Source organism: Motacilla alba, chromosome 1A, assembly GCF_015832195.1.
Source record: "Motacilla alba alba isolate MOTALB_02 chromosome 1A, Motacilla_alba_V1.0_pri, whole genome shotgun sequence".
In the NCBI taxonomy this organism is placed as follows: domain Eukaryota; kingdom Metazoa; phylum Chordata; class Aves; order Passeriformes; family Motacillidae; genus Motacilla; species Motacilla alba.
In genome coordinates this window covers 48,954,408-48,968,159 of record NC_052031.1, presented here as the reverse complement: position 1 = coordinate 48,968,159, position 13,752 = coordinate 48,954,408, and the positions used below count along the sequence as shown (strand labels likewise).

At 40.1% G+C, this 13,752-nt stretch overlaps 1 protein-coding gene across 17 annotated transcripts in view; it reads left to right on the top strand.

Annotated features, from left to right (window-relative positions):
• TNRC6B (trinucleotide repeat containing adaptor 6B) overlaps window positions 1-13,719 on the top strand; it is a 134,623-nt gene extending 120,904 nt beyond the window's left edge. For 15 of the 17 annotated variants that reach the window (XM_038155446.1, XM_038155454.1, XM_038155447.1 and 12 more), the window contains one exon: window positions 86-13,719. In XM_038155446.1, coding sequence (XP_038011374.1) covers window positions 86-476 — 391 coding nt within the window. In that variant the 3' untranslated portion in view covers window positions 477-13,719. The remainder of the gene's footprint in view (window positions 1-85) is intronic. The other 2 variants (XR_005259158.1, XR_005259159.1) reach the window with 1 other exon arrangement.
• The last annotated feature ends 33 nt before the right edge of the window (window positions 13,720-13,752 follow it).

Sequence of the window (13,752 nt, the reverse complement as noted above, 5' to 3'; positions counted from 1 at the left end):
GTGTTGTTGCTGTGCGTTCTGAATCCCTTGCCCTTACCTTTTGTCTCTAACTTTTTTTTTCCCTTATGTGTATCTTGCCCTGTAGGTGTGTGTTGGGAAACACTACCATCCTGGCTGAGTTTGCCACAGATGAAGAGGTTAGTCGCTTTTTGGCACAAGCTCAGCCCCCTACACCTGCAGCAACCCCAAGTGCACCGGCAGCGGGCTGGCAATCCCTGGAGACAGGACAGAACCAGACAGATCCAGTTGGACCTGCTTTGAATCTCTTTGGTGGGTCAACAGGGCTTGGGCAGTGGAGCAGTGGTGGCGGCGGCGGCAGCAGTGGGGGTGATCTCACTGGCGCTTCATTGTGGGGGCCCCCAAACTATTCTTCAAGCTTGTGGGGGGTCCCAAGCGTAGAGGATCCACACCGAATGGGCAGCCCTGCTCCCTTACTACCTGGAGACCTTCTGGGAGGAGGGTCGGATTCAATCTGAACTTAGAACTTTCAACTCTGACCTCGTGACCTTTTTTGGAACAGCAGCAGCACTAACTTGACCTTTTTCGTTTTTTTCAACTTGCAATAAATACATTTATAAAAGGAAAAAAGAAAACGGAGAAAGAAAAAAAGGTGGGTCATTGACAGACTGTCTGAGCACATAGTTGCCTCCCTTATATAACTTCAGTTTTTTCGTTTGGAATATGAATCCAAAAAGAGAACATATCACTCTTGAAATACTTGAATCGTGAACGCCAACTTAGAAAGACAATGTGAAGCAAGTACACATACCATTTAAATTTAAACAGAAAAAATTAAAAAAATTAGTTTCTAGTTTTTCACTTTTTCATGTTATACGGAAGTTGTTGCTAAGAAACATATATACTGAAAAAATAGCTTTTTAACTTTGTTTGCACTGGGTGTGTTTCCGTCCTTAGGTCTACCATGTTGGGTTGGGATTGGGGAGGGGTTTAAAAGAATAAGGGGGGGGAGGGAAAGACTTGACGGAGCCTCACTTTAAAAACAAAAATAAAAACAAAAAAAAAACCTAGAAAAAAAATTTTAAAACTTCAAAAACCCACAAAAAAAAAAAAAAAAACAGAAAAAACAAACAAAACAAAAAAACCAACACTTTGTGATTGGCTGGTTGATAACTACCAGTGTGTTCTGGCACATGTAACTGCCCACGTGTGCTTGTTTCTGTGTGAGTGCGTGTGCACATGTTTGTGTGTGTGCATTTTTTTCTCTATATATATAATCTTGAAACGCTGCATTGCTGATGGTCTACAGGCTGGCTGGCCATTTGCATGTCTTGATTGTGAAAGCAAGGCAGGCATGGTGGAGTCCCTGTGGCTGAAGCGGAATCCAGTTGGGCTGGATTAAAATTTGTCAGTAGGATTTTTTAAACTTGTTTTAGCAGGGTGCTGTCTCAAATCTGCAGATCATAGAGTGGATAGTTGCTTCCTAGCCCTTGTTCTAACCCTGTGGTAGAGCAGAACACTGCCATATCCAGAGGATTTGGTGAGAGGGGAAACAATGTTGTTTTTTGAGTAACAGTATCTTTATTTATGTCTGCATGTGGGGTTTTTGTACTGAATGAACCCTAGAGTGTTTGTTATATAATGCAAGCCATTTATTTCTTCCAACAAGGGGAAAAGAGGAGGAAAGAAGACATTGCCAATTTTTTGCAGATAGACAAATGTTCTTTTTCAGTCTCTTGCGAGCTTCAGTACCTTTAAAAAAGAGTGTTTCTTTTCTCCCCCAAACGTAAATAAGCACCTGTACTCATTCTGGAGGAATCCATCAAGAGCTTGAAAATCCAGCCCAACCAAAGTAGCCTTTTAGTTGATTTACTGCTTCTATTAAAACTGACAAAAAACTAAATGGTGTCAGCAAAGTGCCGGCCAGCCTGCCTCATCTCCTGAAAGCACATGCAGCCAACTCCTTCCTGCGTCCTTCATGGTGAGCGTTACCTGTGCCAGGCCTTGGTGTCATTACAGCGCCAGACCATCACTGACAGAAACGTTTACTTACGAATGTTCTTAAACCAGTGTGTACTTCAAAGGTTTCCTTTTGTTTCTCTGTGTTGTGTTTTTTCCTGTGTACGTGGTTTTGCTTAGGGAGGTATATAACTAGCAAAGACTTTTTTTTTTTTTAAAGAAGTATTGCACCTTTTTGTTTTTACTTTTTTCTGTACTGTTGCTTTTAAATTTCTGTATTTAAGGAAAGGTTTGGGGTTTTTTAGCATCAGTGTAGTAATACTCTGGGCAGGATAGGGGTGACCCATAATCCACAGTGATAGCCAGTGTGTGCGTGCATGTGTGCGCTGGGAACAAAACTTTTAAGACCTGTTGTTGTGAAAAGAGTTGTAGCAGACTTGAAGGAACATCCCTTGACACAAAGCAGGAAGCTTTTTGTGGGGGTGGGGCCGGGGGAAGAGGGAAGAGAGGTGCCGGTACTTTTTCCATAAGTGCTAGGACTTCCATGCAGCATTGTCCAGCTGTTATACTGTCTAACAAAGTGCCGACCTTCTGTACCAGCACATACCTGTCCATTCCAGCCCTCAGAGGGAGCAGTGCTTTATCACCTGGTGGAGGGGGCAGATAAGGGAGTCTGTTTCTTCAGCGTTTTCATTGAAGGATATGACCATGTCTAATGCATTTAACTCATGGGTTTGTTGGGCAGAAGCAAAAACAGATGCAAGTCATGAGGGGGAGGTTGGTGTGCGCGTGTGTGTGTGTGTATGCCTGTGTGCTGGGGGTGGGAGGGAAGGGCTAGGGAATTACATGGCTGTTTAATTTAATTTGCCCTTTCTATGTAAGCCCCAATGTCACAGGAAAGACTGACTGAGGGAAATGCTGCATATACACATGCCTGTAGATTTGTATGCAAACCGTTATGTGGTAAAAAAGTATGAGTAGGTTTGTATTTGTTTAGTAAACTGGAGTATGCAGCATACTCTGGCCCCTTTGGAAAATACTTTCCTATCATGTCTCCTCCGTCTATCCCACCATGCACAAAGAAACAAAATGCTTTCTTTCAGCTCCTGCTAGCTGGCTAGTAACCCTCGTGTTCAGGCATCTGTACAGCTTTGTTTCTGCTCAAAGACCAAGCATGCTCGGACACGCAGAGCAGTTCTTAAAAGTCCTGTGCCAGCAGTACTTCCTAGTGAAGCACCTTTGGCCTGAGCGAGCCAGTATCTGTTCTGTCACATGATTTGCCATACATGCTGGTTCATTGCTGTGTTCCACCCTCACTTCTCTCTCCCAACCTGCCCTAAGGTCCCTTTTCCTGCACTTTGGGCTAGTTGACTTCATTGCGATACTACGGTGAAAGCCGGGTGCTAGAGCCCCTCTTGTTTACAAGACATAATGAGGGATTTGAAATATTTAAAAAGAAAAGCTAAATTGTTCTTCCATTGTAAGCTTAAAGGGAAAAAATTAAAACATACAAAAAAAAAAAAAGACCAAAAAGTGCATATATATATTTTAGATGAAGACTAACTCTGGGAGCATTTAACAGTATTTTTGTTTTTATTTTAACATTTTATTTTCCTGCTTTAAATTTGCAAGCATTCTCAGGAATTCTAGGGTAGGAAGCCAGTTTTTTGAAGATGGTTTATTTAACCTTATCCTAGATAGATGGCTGTTTCTTGTTGATAAACTTTTACAAGTTCCTGAATCTTCAAAATGTTTGAAAGTTTTTACTTTAAAATAAAAATGCTAAAAAAAAAAAATAAAAAGAAAAAGAAAAAAATAAAAAATCTCCAAATGTTACTGTCAAGCAAGGGATCAAGAATTTTAAAGACTTTCTAAATTAAGAAACATTAAGAAAGCTTCTCACTTTCAGCAACAGGAATTCATTGCAATCTTAAACAATTAGTGGGAGAAAGGTTATCATTTATTGTGCTTTGTTACTCATGCAGACGTGTGCAGTTGCATGGAGAAGAGAAGTGTGTGAATGGAAACCTACTATTCCCTCTCGATTGAAACTAAATAAAAATATTCTTCCAAGCACCTTTTTGAAGCAGAGTGAAAGTATAAACCTTATTAAAATGCAGTAGAGTTTAACTGAAATAATCCTTGGTTAGGACGACTAGCAGGAAATACACAATGGTGCTTCTTGGAACCGCTTCTGAGCAGTGCTAAAGAAAACCAGTGCTGACAGAACACTCAGTAATGAAGTAGTTCTATTAACCTGCCTTTTTCAGTGCAGAAAAAAAAAGAATATGGAAAAACTCCACAAAAATGTACATTGGAAACCAGCTTCCCTGTTTTCAGCTACTTGGTCAGTTTTAATTCCCCACTTGGAGATTTGCTGCTTGCTTTTCTTCATCCACCCCACCTCCCAGTCTTTCTGTTTCATTTTATTTGAGGGAAATAGCTGTTAAACTCCTCTGTTCACCCTGTTGCTGCTGGCTGTCAGGGCTTACGGTCTTGAACTTAAAAGTTTGGTCTTGGGATGGCCAACTTCTGCCTCCCAGCTCTAGGGGTCAGGGGCTTACTCCGCCTGAAACGGCTCGGCTCAAACCACAAAAACCGCACTAGTGCCTTGTTACATGCACCCACATGCCCTACAGTAGGGGAGAGGAGGGAAGACAAGGCAAAGTGAGGCAGTGTAGCCACTTCATGGAAATAGATGTGCCCATTCTTAAGGGAAGAAGAGCATGCCCATGTGAGCAAGTCGTGCAATGAGTTACTTAATAGTAGTTAAGTTGTTGTTGTTATTATTATTAATAAAAGAAATCAGATGCCAAATTCTGTCTTTCTCATAGCAGCTGCCCGGTGTTTTCATGTTGTGCTGCGTGTGCATGTGAGTCTATTGAAAATAATGCATCAGTACTAATAATAATGTGCTTCAGAAATCCTGCTGTGGGCCAGTAGAAGGAGGATTTACTTAGAAAGTTTAGGATTCTATTTTATTTCATTTTATTGGTTTTTTTAATGAGAGAATTTGAGTGCTTTGCCAGAAGCTGTGTTTTATCAAATCAGCAGTGTCCTAAAAGAGAGGAAACCATAGCATTTAGTCAAAAAAGCTGACAGACTTGACATTCACTTGGAAGTGGATTGTGACTGACTGCTGAAGGGTTGACAGTCATAAATTTCAGCAGTCTGCTGGGTCCAAACCTATTGTAGTACAACAGTCTGCTCCTCGTTTTCTGAATGTGCATCCTGTAAGTGTTAGTGACTGTCTCCTCAGTGACAGTTTCCCTACATTGTCAAAGTAACATTAATCTGTATTCCAGCTACAGTTGACAGATCTGTGTGGCTTAGTCACGGCACTCCCAACCATTGCAAGTGGTGTCTGAGAATTGTGCTAACCAGGCTCAGCTGCTGGGGACATCCATTGCTCAGTGTAAAAATTGTGCTACCGTTTGAGCTCCTAACAGCAAAAAGTCAGCAGGAATTGATGTTAGGGTATTTCTGGGCTTTTACAAAACTGTTCCCAGGAGGGAGTCATTGGCAGCATCTTGTTTAAAAATGTTGGCAAGATAGGGAGAAGAGGCTGGAGAAAGCACAGCTTGGAATAGACTAAGGGGCATCTCTTTCCAGATAAAAATCCAGCCACTTTGCTTACCCTACCTTGCAGTGTCTATCAAGCTGAGAGCTTGTAATTTGTTTGATAATTCTTTGCTCCATTTGAGGATTTTGTCTTAGCAGTGACAACACAGTCTAGCAAGCAAAACAAAGTGTGGTACAGCTCAGACACCTGTGTTTAGACTTCTGACATTTGCTTTGGAATACTTGCCATCTTTTCTTGCCATGTGTTTTTATGTTTCTGCCTGGACACTTGCATAGCAGTCTTGAGAGTGGGGTTTTTGTTGGTTTGGGGTTTTTTTACCATCACAGGGTGTCAGGTTTTTCTTATATATATTTTTTTAATGTGCTTCACATTAAGTGGCTTTTGTAATGAGTAAGAATGTTAAGCCAAGTGTGTTTTTACCTCTGCAATATAAACAGGTTGTTTTCAAAAAACTGGGTGGGATAACCACCTCAAAGATTAAATAACAATTAAAATTTATATTAAGTTGGCCTCTTTTTCTTTTTTTACCATGAAATTTCTAAGCATTTATTCCTTGGAAGTTTTGCCCTATTTTTTTCTTCATAAAAATGCTGCCACATCTTCCACTGTGTCCTAATAGTGCATCCAAATAGTACTGTAATTTTTTGGGGGGGAAATTTTGGTTAGGTTGGGGTTTTTGCTTCATTATTACGATGTAGCTCTTAAGTTTCTTATTTTGTTTGTGCATACTGTTTTCCTATTGACTTTTAAGAGGAGCACTGTTTGTATGTCTGAGGTACCCACATTTGAAAAGCCTGGTCAGTGAAATGAGCTGGATCAGTGTTAAAATAGCAGATGAGGACCTGTTGTGTTTCCAGTGTGTGTTGCATATAATGCCTTCACTGTTAATCATGTGACCTTAGATCCAGGTTCTCAAATGGATTGAAATGCAGGTTTTGTGGAGGCTGGTTAACATCTCAGGGTAATAGTCCTGATTGAGTAGAAGGTAGGGTTTTTTTTTTTGCCTAAAGATATAAAGTTCCCTTAATGGAAACAGCTTTCTTTATTGTAAATATGCATGCATGCTTTATGGGCAGGAAAGTAATACCAAGACAACTATGTTGAAATTAATTTTTAAAAAAACTCCAGTAAACAAATGTTATTGATGCACAACTTTGGTCCTGAATCTGAAGCAACATACACAGAATCTGCTGGTTTGTCTAAATTGATTTTGCACACAATAACATTTCAGTTCTGTTGTTTATTTGCCACTTCTTTGCAGTTTTAGGAACTGTTAGATCATATAGTCATTCCCACTGTGATCAAAATACAGATATCTAAAACCCAAACTCTTTCTTCCCCTTTATCTCCAGTACTAGGCTTCCACCTGTGGCAGACGGATGGTAACAGTCATGGGGAGAAATACGTGAAATTCCCAATGTAGACAGAGTTGGTACTCCCTGTTGTCCTGAATTCACATCCAAACCTAAACCACAAAAAAACCATTAGGCTGTGGTAGACCTGTTGGTTGGACTAAATGACAGGAGCCAACCTGGAGATTTTTAGCAGCCGTGCCTAGTCCATGTCCTTCACAATGTTCTGCATAAGTGTCCCATCATTGTAAATACCAGTGTTGCTGAATTTTACCAAAGTTCCCTTGCAGTAGATAATAGGAAACAGGTCCATTTTGTAGTGACTCACCAAGCAGAGTTTTGCCTACAGTAGACTTTAAGGGTCTGTCTACATTGCTGTCAAAATTGAGTCAGGGTCCTGTTTAAAATTATAGCGCTCTATTTTGTGGTGTTATGTGACCTTAACTTTGTGATGTAGTAACTGTAGCTTCTGATCCTTGTATGAAGAGTGATTTAAGGTTTCATCTGTGCTACAAAAAGCTCCTGGTGGGTTGGAGCCTACTTTTAAAACTTGTCAGGCCACAATAGATGCAGTTTCATCTGTAGCGTGCAGCAGACAACATCTGTTTGCATCAACAGTTTGCCTGCGCGTTGCTTTTCATTGAGCTATGCAGGAAAGCTTTTCTCTAGAAGTCTCCCAGAGTCCTAGCAAGCTTCTAGCAAATCAAGTGCCCTCTGCAAAAGAGCCATTTTTGCCCTGTTCGTGTGATAGTTGGGACTGGTGACATTCAGCAGTGTTAGGGTTCCTGTAAACTTTGTAGTGAGAAAGGGAGTTTTTTGACTTGATTCTGACAGCCGTTCTGTAAAGTAATGCAGAGCACTCCAGAGAAAAAGAAAAATAACAAAAAAAGGGAAGAATGCATTGTGCCAGCCAGCGTTAAGTACTGAAGTATTTTAGCAGCAAACATTCTTGACAGCGGTGGGCAGAGGGGAAGAGACTGGAGTGCACAATACAAGGAGGCCGTGTTGGGCGAGCAGTGTTTCCTTGACCGCTAAATGCCTCTTCTTGGCTGTTAGTGTGTGTTGTTACCTTCACAGAACTAACTTCCTCATTTTTTTATGTTTGTTTTTATTAATTGAGACAAGGTGGAAGCTCCTCCTGTTTCAGATGAAACAAAACCAACCATAAGTGATCATTTTCTTTATCAGTTTCTGTTGAGGTTGCACAGCTTGTTAGGATAGCTATTTTAGTGACGTGGTTATGATATTATGTGCTTTCTTTCCCCTCCCTCTCCCTGCCAGATCTGGCTTACCCTTTCTATATAAGGCGCTGTGTGGGTTTTTTTGTTTTGTTTTGGGGACATGTGGAAAAGAAGCAAAATGAAGTGAAAATGCAAGCCAAGGTAGAACAGCCTTACTTTAGGGGGTAGCCTTACAACAGAGCTTTATAGTGAGTGTGCTGTATTCCAAAATATGTAAGCCAAAAACAAACAAAAAAAGCATTCATTTATGCAAAAAAAATTTAAAAGAGGTGTTTGAAGACTTCTTTAATATGTACCTTCTAAAGGTGGAGTAAGGTCTCACCAAGTGATATGTTATTGTGATACTTCTTGCTGGGTCAGTAGGAATGGGTCGGGGTATAAGCGCTTAACGTTTCCTCCTATGTTTTTACAAGCAGTAAGTTAAATGTGGTATTTATGAATGTGCCTTTGTGAGTATAGTGACTGTCTAATTGAGGAGACCGCTTGGGCTGGAGGGGAGACAAGGGTCAATTTATTCTTTCAAGAGGTCAGACTTTGAGATTGCAGCCCACTGGTCCCTTTTGACAAGCAGCATCATTGGCTGGTCTCTACACTGCACAATACGTATTCATATGTGGTAGAAGTTGGGGTGGGGGGTGCGAAGGGATGTCATGTGATGCACACAGAAGCTGTTGATAGTTTTAGGGTAGTCTGCGTTGCAGGTTGAGTTTGTATATGTATTATGTGGCTTCTCTTTGTTTGTGTGCATGAGTGTGAGTGTGCGTGGCTTTGGTTTTTTGTAAGCACTGGAGAATTTGAACACAGTGATGTTTGAGACAAATTTATACATGTACAGAAGATGATGTTTTGTAGCTTCTGTTAAATAGTGGGTGCAGGCACACTTTTACCCTCTCTGCCCGTGTCCTGGTAAGCAAAACAGGAATTTTTTTTTCAACCCTTCCGACTTCCAGCACACTTAACGTTGCCATTTAAATGAACAGGGTATTACACAAGAAGAAAAAAAAGTTTTTGAAATGGTAAGGTAGAAGTGTTTAAAAGGAAAAAAATCTGAAGTAATTTTTTGTTTCTTCAAAGCTGTTTGTAGCTAAACATGGGAATCTGCAGTGTCTCCTTCCATTTGTTTTTTTTTCCCTAATAATTCACCTCTTCGTCCCATCCAAAACATGAGGTGTACAAGATCAAGAGCTGTTGTTGTAGCGCTTTGTAATTCCCACCCTGAAAAGAAACTCTAGTGGGATCCCTCAGCTCTATTCAGGAAGACAAAGAGAGGAGAGACTCTGCAGTTTTCTTTGCTTCGCTCTCATTCCTCTCTAATGGCCTTGAAATGTATTATTATGCAAATGTGAATTTTGATACTGAACTTAAGAAGAGGTTGTTTGTTCTTTTTTCAAAAAAAAAAAAAAAGGTCCCATATGTGGTCAGCATTGCTTCTTTATTTTGTAAGTGAATTGTAAACTATGCATTCTGCAAAGGGGGTGTAGGGGACAAAGATACTTTGCTAAACTGTTCGGGAGTTTCTGTGTCCATGGCATATCCATTATCGTTTGGGGAAGTGGGGAAGTGATAACTTTGAATTAAGAAGGAATTGATAAGAACCTTTCTTTTGTCAGAGGCTGGACAATTGATAACTGGGCAGAGATTTGAATAACCAATGTTGGCTGCAAAACAAAATCAGCTCTTAGCCTTGCACAGGGTGAATTCAGCCACACAGTGTTAACCCAGGGCCTAAAAGGTGAATGGGACACCAGGTCTACCTGGGGAATATCTACCACCTCCTGTGCTCTGGCCCTTGTTAAGCTCAGGAAACCCCCTGCCACAGGCACTGGGTTTTTTTATTTACTACTTGTTTTCCATTTCAACAGTCCTTGTGCTCTTCCAGGAGAATTGGAATATGACTAGTCCTTGATATTCACACTTCCTTATCCCTAACATTTTCTTTGCTGCTGTTTCTGGTACTCTTCATACAGTGACAGAGCAGCTGTGGGCAGGATGGTGGAGACAGTACTTTCTTTCTAGTGCTGATCAAAGCCCAGCTATGAGGATTGTGTATTTTCAATGTCAGCAGCTACTGGTGTTTTGTTGTCTGGTGTTGCTGCCAGTGACTTAGCGCTAATGGTGTGACAGTATGTGAAATGTTAGGGAAAGTAGACTGATATGTACTATTTAAAAGGAACTATCCTATTTTTATTACAAGGTGATATCATAATGGTCATGGAAAAAGATTTACTTCCTCACATCTCCAAAATGTAATCATTGTGAATTATGTGCATTCCTTGAAGCTGGCTGAGCTTCCAGGAAGAGTCTCCTCAGAAAATATGTAGATCTCGCTGCTCTCTCCATCATTATAATAGGGACCTTTTGACTTGACTTTTTCCTTTGTCCATGGTGAACCATGGTACTGGCATTATCTTAGGTGTAATATCATAAACTGAGATATTATCCTGCCTGTATTCAGTGTTTTCATGCAGCAGTTTTATTTTTGTTGACATTCACAGTACTGTAATAAGTAATAGACTTGATGATCACTCTCGCATCTGTGCCTGCCTTGCAGATGTGATCTTATCAGGGTTCCACTCTGTCAGAATGCCTTTAAAAAAAAAAAAAAAAAAACAAACAAAAAAAAAATCAGAAGCTTAAACTCATTCACAAAAATACCTCGTGGTACATTTTCCCTTCTGATGTAACCTTTTAAATCTTAGTTTTTCTTCTAAAATTGATGGGCTATTATTTCCATCTGTTATCTCCTTTGTAAAAAGATATTTGAACTAGTGGTCTTGAGCACAGGTTTGGGAAGCCTGAAACTCCTGAATTTTAGCATTGGCCATTACTCTTCCCTTGCCTTGGGCAAGTCATTTAACTACTTTGCCTTTATTTTTTCACCTGTAAAGCGGGGTTGTTAATAATACTTACCTACCTCACAGGGGTTTTGTGAGGATCAACTAGTAATGTTTGTCAAGTGCTTTGACGAAAAAAGCATGGTAGAAGTATTATGAGGTTTTCACAGCAAGATCGCTAGTTCTTTTTACATTGTTTGCTCGTGTGGAGGGAGATAACCCTTTTGATTTTTTTAATTATTGAATCCATTAGACACTCAGATCCTAAATGATAGAAGTTGATAGAGATTCAGTTACTCATACTCTTCAGTCTTTATGCCTGTTTCCATCTTCTTCTCTTCTTTATATAGTTACGCCAGTGTTGCTACAGGTCACATGTCTCCAGTACTTTTAGGTAAGCTTCAACATTGAAGTACTTGGAGCTTGCTGCTTCTTTCACCAGACCACCAAATCAGAAAAAGTTTGTGTACTTCTCCCTGCCATTAAATGGCAGTTTTGGTAATGTCATCTTTCAAGTAGACACATCCTTTCCTGCCATCAGGAAGGGGAGGTGGTGGTGTGTAGTACCAGAGAGGGGACTGTAAGATGAAGAACCTGGCCACTTTATGCTGCTGCTCCAGGGATGAAGGGCAGAGTAGCTTCCTGTGTCCTTCCCTGAGTTAATTTCAGTGTGTTACCAGTCACACTTCAAATGCAGTGTCTCTTCTTCTTGTCCACAACATACAGAAGCCATCACCTGCCAACAGAACGTAGGAACAGAGAGAATGATAGTAGATGCTGCTTGTGTATATGCCTTACAACTCTCCCAAAATGTCTCTGGGAGGGTGGTGGGGGATGAGGTCTTCATTGGGTAAATCCCACAGCTGTCAGGGAACCTCTGCTACTTTCTCCCCTCTTAATCACTTGGTCCCTGTTTCTTCCTTCTTGGATGTGCGTCTCAGGGATGTGCATATGAGCCCATGCCTCTTGGAATTTGGCGTTTGAAATATCAAGAACATGGTTTCTGTACCTGAAACCTTTCTGTCTAACACTCCCTGGTCCTCTCTGTCCTGCGTTGCTCCCCCTGGCCTTAGGAACATCTCTCCACTGTTGCCCTACGCCATCCTCTCCATCTCTGCCAGTAATCAAGGTGAAGTGTGTACAGTGATTCTGCAGAGAAAGAAGCTGAAGTGATGCAAGTGCACCTGTGGCATTTACACACAGAGGTATCTTGGTTTTCTGCCACATCTGCTCTAAAGCCTGTAGAACATCTGATGCATAGTGCTTTTTCTTTCTCATCTAGAAAGCAGAACAAACAGCAGTATAAATCTGATTATGGTAATTCTGTAATGTTTACTTTTTACTAAATGCTAAGTATTGTCCTCAAAGAATCAAAAAAACACCCACCTTCTAACAAAAATAACCAAATGTAATCTTCCTGGGTGCGGAAGAGGAAAGGGGAAGAGGAAAAGCAGTGACAGGGGAGTGTTCTGATCTATTTTCATCTCCACTGCTCGGCTGGAGGTGTGAAATGCTGCTTTGAGTTCCACAAACATAAGGGATTATGTTTACAAAGGTAAATGCCTTCTACCTGTTCAGGAAACTGGCTACTGGTGGGCATCGGGAGTTTGGCAAGTTTCTCTTCATTGCAAACAAGTAATAGGAGAATGGTGTGTCTGGAAGAGGAATGGAGAAACAGATTCATTTCATCTAGTCTTCTTGGTAATATAATGCCCCCTTCTCTCCTTATGGAATGGAGGGAGGAGGTGGCTTAATAGAAAATCATTGATGTCCAATATGGCTGGATTAGAAAAGGCAGCTTTTCTACTTTGCACATAAATAGGTAACAGGAAGGTACAGCTAAAGTCCTCTTGCCTAAAACACTGTCCCCCAGAAGCAGACATTGTAATAATAAAAATAGTGGCTGTGTGTGTATTGATGCTATTTGCAAGTTACCTGTAAGTGTTTGTTGTTTTTTTTTTTTTCTTATACTTGAAATGGCTTCCTTTACTAAACTCTTACCGTAGTTCTGATTTCTCCCCTCTTTCTGTAGTGTGCAGTAAGGAAAATTACATGACAAATGGGGAGAATGTAGAGGAGATGACACAATGTCTTGCATATCCATGTTTCATCTTAATTTCCATCCCATATTCTCAGAATTGTTTGAACTGCCTAAGGGTTTTCCATGGACACAGAAACTCAGCACTTTAGAAGGTGCTCTTGTAAGGCTGGCTGCCCCCTTTTCCTCCTTTTCTATATTTTTATTTTACTTTTAGTATAGTGGTACTTAAGATCACTGGTTCACTTAAAAAGAAAAAAAAAACCAATAAAATGTTTAAACTCTACTAATGTACAAATAAGCTGAAATGTTGCATTTTATGTGTATTTTTGCCATAGCAGGTACTGTATTTCTCATGCTGGATTTAGAAAAAAAAAAAAAAAGGAAAAAAAAAGAAAAAAAAACAAACAAAAGGGTGACGTTTTATTGGAGTGTGACAAGTTAAGAGTAATAAAGAATTAAGTCGTCGTCATTTCATTGAAACTGAGAGATGGTGTAATACTTATATATAAGTTTTCTGAAGGTTTTTTTTTGGGCTTTTAAACAGCTTTTTTGGTTTTTTGTTTTCCTTGTTTTGGTTTTGTTTTTTTGGTTCTTTTTTTTTTTGTTTTTTTGTTTGTTTGTTTGTTTTGAAAGATATGATTGTATTATGTGCAACTCAGTTGCTTACATTATAACTACAAACTATTTTTGGGTTCCTGGAAAAAAAATAAAAAAAATACTAATAAATGTGTTTGGCTGCTAAGCATTTAAAGCTCGTGTTTTGTGCACGTTTTGTGTCCCGCGG